The sequence below is a fragment of the Crocuta crocuta genome, unplaced genomic scaffold (genome assembly GCF_008692635.1).
Source record: "Crocuta crocuta isolate KB4526 unplaced genomic scaffold, BGI_CrCroc_1.0 scaffold45, whole genome shotgun sequence".
Taxonomy (NCBI): Eukaryota; Metazoa; Chordata; class Mammalia; order Carnivora; family Hyaenidae; genus Crocuta; species Crocuta crocuta.
In genome coordinates, this window is record NW_027530544.1 from 3,005,901 (window position 1) to 3,015,200 (window position 9,300).

The 9,300-nt window shown below is 43.9% G+C and overlaps 1 protein-coding gene across 2 annotated transcripts in view; it reads left to right on the plus strand.

Moving 5' to 3' along the window:
- LOC144234340 (kalirin) overlaps positions 1-7,232 on the plus strand; it is a 479,489-nt gene extending 472,257 nt beyond the window's left edge. For both annotated transcript variants that reach the window (XM_077767624.1, XM_077767625.1), the window contains exon 33: positions 5,779-7,232. In XM_077767624.1, the coding sequence (XP_077623750.1) occupies positions 5,779-5,841 (63 nt within the window). In that variant the 3' untranslated portion in view covers positions 5,842-7,232. The remainder of the gene's footprint in view (positions 1-5,778) is intronic.
- The last annotated feature ends 2,068 nt before the right edge of the window (positions 7,233-9,300 follow it).

Here is a 9,300-nt window from a genome sequence, read left to right on the forward strand (position 1 = left end):
ATTCTGTGTCTCTGAATGTGTTTCCCATACACTTTCTAAGAAATATTCATCGACGTAGTCTGGGAGGCAGGGGTATCTTGGGCATATTTCCTGGCCATCAGGCCATTATAAACCATTACCTCATGAGCTCCAAAACCTCATGGCTGTGGCTGGCACAGGTGAAGAGCCCACCTGAGCTGCAGCATGTAATTCCTTTTCTTCCCACCTGCTTGGGGCTCTTCCTTTTCCTTCTAAATATGAGACTAATTTCTCTGTGTTAAAAAAGGAATGTGTATGTGTATATATGTGTGTATTGTGCTTATGTATGCATATGTACATATATATGTATATACATATATGTGTGCATGTATGTATATATGAAGGAAATACACCAAAATGTAAATAGTGGTTATTTCTGGATGGTGGCTTTTTCCAAATTTTCTACAAGAAAATTACTTTTATTAACAAAGACATCCCTACTAGATGTTATTTTTAAAGGATAGAAAAGAACACGATTATTAAATGGTTGTTGAAGTCCACCCTCAGCCTAAACCAAGGACAAGGGACAAGCAGGTGCCTAGTAGGAAACAGGGTGATCTACTTCTCAGTATCTCAAGAGGAGGGACAGTGGCCAGAGAGTGAATTTGGGCTGACGTGTAGGATGGGCAAGGTTGCAAGCTGAGGAGCTGGAAACTTTGTTTGGTTGTGAAGGACAGGAGACTTGGACAGTGAAAGGAAAGAGAAGGAAAATTCCGGGGGTGGGCGGTTGGGGGTGACAAGGGAATGAGGAGTTCATCAGGGTTTCCCCCCAAGCACACCTATTTAGTGAAGCATGGAAAAGGTGAGGAAGGGCTGCAAGTACGCTTTCAAGTTAATGAAGAGATTCCATGAAGAGATACACAGTGGGAGAGACAGAAAGCAGACATGTTTCAAGTTTGGTTTTAAGCTCCTGTGATTCCAGAGGGAGAGGTCTCCAGAGTGATCCAGAGTGACTGTGCGTGGGGACATGGGACCCAGGTTAGGAGGACACAGAGCACCTCCACGAAGGAAACTGATTACTCTGTGTGGGGCAGCAAGGTTTCAAACATAAGATTCATCATTAGGTCAAGCCCCAGCTCTTCACCGGCTCCTCACCTCCCTCTCTCCCTTCACCTCCCACAGTCTAAGTGTAGAGGGAATGTTTTCTGATAAGAATTCTTGGGAAAGAGGCCATTTCTAACCTTTCTGAACTTGAACAAAAACATAATCACATGAAACAAATATTTTCAAGGATGTTTCTCCCACACTTCCTTGGTGCATAGTGCTCTCAGAGGGTTCCCTGAGCAGAGGGAGAAACAGAAAGAAGAAAAACAGGGAGGGGAACTCTTCTTTTCTGTGGCTGATTTCTGTCACGGGGGTGGGGGGTGACCCTCCTGAGGTGGGGAGAGCCTGGCCTGTCACTTGGGAGGGAGCACAACAGGACGTAACCCTGTGCCGCCCTCCAGGCCAGTCGGTCCTTCTCAGTAAGCTCCTGACAGCATTTTAAATAAGGAACCCTGTGGTCAGCATGCACAGCAAACAGACATCTAGAAGCCAAAAGGAGACTCTTCAGCAGAGTAAAAAGCAAGAAAGAACACATAAGAAGGTCATAAAATCAATCCTTTAAAAAAAAGCTAAACTAAAAATATACTTTATGGTGTTTATGTCTTTCCTATATGCACGATTCAATATTTTTACTACTCTGTATCGCAGTTTGTAATTGTGATCACTACATCAAGGAAAATTTCCATTCTGGATTCTACTTTGAAATTTGGGGGTGGAGAAAGGCTCTTTTAAACCAGTTAACATAGTATTTGCAGTGTTCCCTGTGTATAATGGAAATAAGAGGGCACATAAAGTCCCCATTAGATGGGGAAAACATAGTCCCTCTCTAAGAGGTCCCTGCTGTAATTGGGCAGGCCAAGAAAAGCACAGAGGCTACCTGCTAAGGAAGCCATTCAGAGCATAAACAACTGACAATAATGACTGTCTCTCTTGCTGAAGTCCTAATATGTGCCTGGCATTTTATGTATAATCTTTCATTTGGTCCTCACAACAGTTCTTCAAGGTAAGTATCATTATCCTCATTTTGCAGATGAGGAACATGTAACTCCAAGAGGTTCAATAACTTGCCCAAGGTCACACAACCAGAAAGTGGCAGAACTTAAAAATTTGAACCCAAGTCTTACTGACTGATGTCCATTCTGCACACTGCCTTCCACTGGACAAGCTCACTAAGGAAAACAGTTGGACAATTCAAGCCAAAACACACAAAGTAACATTTTTGCCCAAATGGTCTGAGTCTTGTCATTTCCCCTCTGATCATCTGAGTAAAACACACCTGAATTAAATACCAAGAACATTCCATGTTCCATATATCCCATGTGTCAATCGCTCACTCACTTCTGTGCCTAGCAGAGCAAGGCATGAGTCAGGAATGTGGAGGAGGCTCTTTATTATGTCTTAACCATGGAGTAGTAATTCAAGCATACTTCTGCCTCACTGGCTTCCCAGTCCAACAGAGAGAAACATCAGAAGATACAGTCACCTGAAGATGCATTTAAAAATATACTGCTAAATAGTTGCCTCAAATTCTTTATGGATTGAGAAAGGGTATAACTCTAGAATATATAAATGTGTTCCCCATTTGTGGCTATTATTATAACACTGGATGTCCAATGGTGTCTCTTATGCATCCAGGGTCTGCAGAACATCTCTCTGTAGTTCAGAAAACTTCTGTCATGAGTGTCTAGTATTAGAATGGAGCCTACATTATATTATATAAAGTATTTATATAAAGTGGGTCTATACCTGAATAGTAGGAGATAGGGGAAATATCAGCGTAGGCCCTCCCTTAAAAAAAAAAGAATAATGAGGAGGTCTGGTTAATCAAAGCCATTGTTCTATTGAAGTCGGTCTCACTGATTCTTGCCCCTCATGGAAAATGCCAAAGACAAGTACTTCTGGACAGTGTGTGCTGTCAGATGAAAATGCAGTTGAAACATTGCAAAACTCGGGTTTTCCAGCAATGGAGTGTGCCGAGGATTCCAAACCAGGCATCTAGCAGAATTATGAGGGAAATACTTTTTTTTTTTAACTAATAGTTTATTGTCAAATTGGTTTCCGTGTAACACCCAGTGCTCATCCCCAGAAGTGCCCTCCTCCATGCCCATCTCCCCCCTCCCCCCCACATCCATCAGTCCTCAGTTTGTTTCTCAGTATTCAAGAGTCTCTCATGGTTTGCCTCTCTCCCTTTCCCCCACCATTTCCCCCCTTCTTCTCCCCCATGGTCCTCCGTTAAGTTCCTCCTAATCCTCCTATACGTGCAAACATATGATATTTGTCCTTCTCTGCCTGACTTATTTTGCTAAGCATAACACATGAGGGAAATACTTCTAAAAGTTAACTTCAGGCCCTACCCTAGCCTACTGAACTGAAATGCCAAAGGCATAGGGTGATTGGATGTGGAACATATATATGAATTCCAAGCTGAGAGATATTTTCTAAATAATAGAAATAATTATCTCCAAAAAATTTAATGGCCTTCTCCCTCCCACTGCCCCTACACTTCCACTTAAACTTTTCCTATTCGTCCTTTCTTTACACCATATTTTTAGAAAATCATCTCAAAGAGATTATGAATGGCTGTCATTTTTTGAAGTAAAGAGGTATGCATTGGTGTTCACTACTCTTTCATGTTACCAACTGGGCGATGTAAAATAATGGCTTCCTATAGGAATGTGTCTTTATTTTCTCAGGGTTTTAGAGAACAAGCATTCAGCTTGCCTATATGCATTTATATCTTAGATGTCTCACACATCACTCCATCAGACAGATGTGCAGGTGCACAGAGACAATTACAGCCTGAGGTTTAAAAGGGGATAAGTATCATTATGGTACTCTTCTGCAAGAGCTAATGAGTATATATAATGAACTGGCCCAAACCTCTTCTAGTTAGGTCCTGGAGGATAAGACGGATCCTCAAAATACGTAAAATGCTTTCCAAGACCTCAAGGATCCGCAAACATCCAAATGTCACTTAGGAGACAGATTCTCCTTTGCAGGAGGCACGATAGCACAGTGGTTAAGGACAGCCTCGGAATCAAACCAACCACAGCACAGACCTCACCCCGTTCACTTGCCAGTTGTATGATCCTGGGCAGGCCTCTCAGGGCATCAGTCTGCAAAATGGGGGTAATGGTATTGCCTCTCCCACAACATTGTGGTGCAAATTACATGAAATGATGCAAGCCAGGCACTCATCTCTTTGCCTGGCATGTGCTGAACACTCAACAATATTAGCTATTAATAATAATCATGACAATAAAAGTATTTTTAAAAACTGTCTCTCCCTTCAGAATTTTAAGAGCTGTGTAAAGAACAAAATGTCGAATTCAGCATCTATAAAACTATTAAATTCTGCCAGATCTTATAGCACATCTGTACACTAAACTGGCAATGACAATAACTTATAGTGTGGGGAACTAGCTAATCAGTACAGTGGATGCCACCCCTCTGCCTCACCTCCCTACTAATGTCATTCCTAAGACCCTTTGCCCTAGTAAAGATAAACTCTGTGATCATCAGCACCTTGTATGAGTTACTTCACAAATGCACGTGTACAGCTCCTGGCTTTCTTCAGAATATCCTCTCCTTTCTGAATCCTAAGTATCCCCTATCTTCCTCACAACTCAGAGTAACTGCCATTTTAACTTGATGCTGAAGTGTTTTCTCTCCCTAATGAACAGTTTTGATCTGGCTAGAGTTCTTACTAAGGGAGTTTGAGATTGTTTTCTCATTTCTATATGGCAACGATGATGGAACCTTTAGCATCATAACCTGAGCCACAGGCAAATATGAGATCATACTCTTTAATTTACCTTGGACTTTTCTCTTGGCTGAGCCATTGCTTTTTAGAATATTTCATGCCCCCAATAGCACTAGAAGCTGACTTTCTTTGAGGGGACCTCGTTAAAGACACAATTCCGTTGCTTCTGGTGGCCAAGTAGAGTCAGCATGGCCGCAATGGAATATGGAAGCTGGGTCTCTAAGCAGGCTCCCTCACTCACTCGTTGATCCGCTCCCCCAACCAACCCTGTGGCCTCACAAACCAACCACGTGCCTTGGAAAAATTACAGATTACCACATGTCACCAATCCTGGAAATACTTGAAGTCAGGCATTTTAAGTCACTTACTGCCAAAGATGTGCTACATAAATGGGTAAACCCTTCGCAGTTTCCTTTCCCCAAATGAATGTCATAGTGAGACTTGCTGGCAGGTCACAGAGATCCTAAAAGAGTCGAAACAAACAAAACAGAAGGGTATGAAATAAATGCTAATGCTCACTGTCACTAGGACTTCATGTTTAATGCATCCCTCTTTATATTCTTCCTGGCTCTACTCCCGCTTTTATGTGTGGGATGTTGGGAGACCACAGGACTGCTCAATGGGCAACTTATGCAAGGAAAAGTGTATGCATTTGAGCCCTGACAAAGTTAGTGAAAAGTGGTCAGTCAGCGATCCTCTTCTGGATCCTGGACTTGGTTTCTTCTGAGCCTTCAGACCAAGGAATGTCCTACATAGCACTCTGGTCCCTCCATTTCCTCTTCTAAAAAAATGATGGTGTATTTGCCAGGTTGCACTCTGTGCATTGGGTTGCTAGAAATACAGTAGGTCGCACTGATGATTTAACTCTGTTTTCTATAAAGGGCTACGGGATCTCGTGCAGATTTTTGCAAAGTCATATGCAAATCACAGAGCCCCGGCCCTTTTCTTAACAGGATGGCAACCTTGCTCCTCGGTGGCACCTGGGACCTGGAGATCCTTTCTCCACTTACGTTTAGCGCGCAGCCTGGGACTTGTCCCTGCAGTTCACCGGGTTAGCCGTGCCGCCGTTGGGACCTCCCACCTGGACTCCCATCACCCACCTCTCTTGAGACTGCTCTGGCAGGGCTGGTGTGGGGTACAGCCTTTGCTCAGAGGGCAACATGTTCCAGGCAAAATCTGCCCACCTGGGCCATGGGCTTGCCCCTCGGGCTCCCTGCTTCTCTACCGGGTGCAATTCGAGGTTGCTGAGCTTCTCTCCAAAGTTGAAAACGGTGGGACGGTAGGACCTGTGAGAGGCCCCCATGACCCCAGCCATTCCCCCTGACTCCCAGTCCGAGCACCAGGCAGCCCAGGCCCTCGCCACCCTGGGCATCTGCCATGTGAGTGGGCATGTTCATCAGAGGGACATACTTATCTCTGGAGTTTTTGTCCAGATTGAACATTTCTATTGTCAGTGGCCCCTGACCTGGAAAACCCCTCCTCTCCCACATCATGAGACAGAGGAAGGAAGAATAAGGGATAGTTTATGGTAGAGAAGAGGAGGGTTAACTCTAGCAGTTCCGAAACATTGGCCCAACCATATCCCCAACAAATGTCCTATCTGCGTCAGCCTGCCCAGGTTTCATCAGGATTTCCTGGCTCCTCTGATCTCACTCTGGTTCAGAGACCACCTTCCTGGCTTCCAAATTATCCTTTTGGGGGTGGAGGGTGGGGAGAGGGAGAAGAAATAAATTAAACAAACTGGCTGCATGTTGGTAACCATTGGGACTAGATAGTCATATCATGGGCATTCATTATACCATCTCTCCACTTTTGTATGTACTTGCAATTTTTCATAATAAAAAGTTAAAAATTTAAAAAGCCCTCCAGCTTCCAAGACACTCAAGAGAGCCCCATCCCCTAACAGAGTTTCCCAGAAACCCCAGAAAGTTCCCCAGAAAACACCAAGGCAAGAAAGAGGCAAAGAGGATTCCATTACCTACATATATATATGTACATATATATACTCATTTTCTAATTTTTTAAGGCCCACTGCTTTATTTTCAATAGACTAAACCATATTTCTAAGAGGTCCCCACGTTGGGCTTACTTCCCCCAGCTGGGTTATGGGGGAGGGCTGGGTAAAGGGGTCTTTAAAATTCTGAAAGTTTACACTTCCATGTACCTCGCAATCTTGTTGTGAGGATGGGACTTGTTCAGTGTTCTGAACTTTGTGGAGGAAACGCGCGTTCAATTCACAGTGTCACTCCCTGGAATTGCACCTGGCTCAGGAAAGGATTGTCTTTGTACTTGAACTTAAATCCAATGGAGAACCTTAACACGGGCATTTGCATGACTGAGAATTGCTGCTGTCTTTTTTCCGTATGTCACTTTCATGAATGTGTTCTAATAAAATGATTCTAAAGCAGGCTGTTGATATACAGTGATTTATAAATACTTTCTGTTGAGTGCTGAGGCCATTAATTTTCTACCAAGAACTCACCCCATCCCACTTTCTGGAAAGGTCTGTCTTGCTGGGGATAGATGCAGTGAGCGTACATGTAGCATGCCGTCATGGCGGCATTTCTACAGTCGCTGTCACTAATAAGAATCATGTCAACCACAGCGATTTTGTGTTCTGGTTGCCTAGCAGCAGAATTTGTTTTCCAGAAGAAAGATGGCCATATGTAGTAGCTGAGTGTGGTGGGGGGAAAGCGGAGGAGGCCGGGCAGGAAGAGGAGTAGAATTCACTTTAACAGGGAGAGGGTGGTGGGGAGCAAGGTGGAAGGAGAGACAAAGGCAGCCAAAAAGAGAGACAAGCAGAGTTCAGACTTGTTCAGTCATAAATCTCAGCACGTTCAAAAGATAGTATTGTTAAATTTTATTTACAAAATAGCACCTTTTGCTCTCAAGCCGTAGCAAGTTAAAAATATCCAAATCTCATTAAGCAAACTGGAAGCAAAAGAAAAAAATCTCTATTTCTGAAGGTAGATATTTTGAGAAACACTTTTTATTCCAGTCTTTATTCCCCTTAGCTGTATGGGCCAGGGCACTGCCATGAGCTGGTAGCAAACTTTGGCCGGTTCTCTGGGGAAGCAGGCATTGTTAGAAACCTCATGGGATGCGGGGCCAGAGGGCAGAACTAGACAAGGAGGCTTCCATTTACTGAGCACCCTTCTCATACAGGTGCTGGGAAGGCACTTGATATACATTGTCGCCTCTAATCTTCACAGTCATCCTGAAAGGCAGGCACTTCTGTCTTCATTTTCCAGCTGAAGCGGCTGAAGCTAAGAGAAGTAAATAACTTACACAATAAGTCATAAAGCTAGAAAATAGCAGCTCTGAGATTCAAATATAGGTCTCTGATCTCCAGATCCATGCTTTTTCAAACCACAGGCCTGATGGCCCAGTTCCCAGCTTGGGCTCTCCTCTGTGTACTGCCACAGTCTTTACCTTAATGAATTGTGCACCTTCTATATGTCCTTGGGGTAGGGAGCAGCCACAGCCAGTGTCCTGCTCTTCCTATTGTGACTAGAAGTCTCTTCCAGGCCAGGCCAGGTCTTTGTGGCCCACATCCATGTCTCATGACTTGCACAGAGCACAGGCTGATGAGACTGAGATCACCATCTGGCTTTCACAGGGATTTGCTCACTCAGCAAATACCTAGTACCTGCAAGCACTCGGCATTATGAACTGCGGGGACAAATATAGACTCACCCCTGTTCTCAGGGAGCTTACCGGTAGAGGAGACATACATTAATCAAGTAACTCATGAATGGGTTTATAATACTGCTGAAAAGGACCTAGAAGATCACTGAGATCAACAAATGAAATGAAACCCAAAAATGCTAAGCAGTTTGCCCAAGACCACACAGCGAGTTAGGGGCAGAGGACTAGAACTCAGAACTCCTGGTTTTCACTCTTAGACTGCTGTTTGCCCTTCCACGTCACACTCTAGTCTACTGCATACATAGACTGCCCCCAGCCCCAAACAGCCTGATAAACATGTTGATCAATTAGTAACACTAGCCCCAAACGTAGGAAAATCCAGATAGCACATTTGTAATGATAATCAAACAATATAGTGAACCAAATCCCTGAGGATGGCGTATACTCAAGCCCTGTTTGTAGACTTATTTCAGAGCCCAAAGCAGCAGCAGAGGCAAGGCTCTCACGCTGTAGCAACGTTGCCTAATAAGGATGCTTGCAGGTGTTTCAGTGTTTTGGCCTGACCCCAGTATTTCCTCATCTCCCAGGTTCAGCAGATATTCATTCACCCATTAATTCAACAGATATTTACTGAGTATCCACTACTCCATCTGGCACAGTTCTCAGAGCTGAGGATGCAGCAGTGAACAAAATGGACTGCCCTTGTGGAGCATACATTCTAGCCCAAGGGGAAACAGACAATCAACCAAGTAAAGAAGTAAATAACACAGCAAATAGAAGGTGATAAGTGCTACAAAGAAAAGTAAATCGAGAAAGGGGGTAGGGAG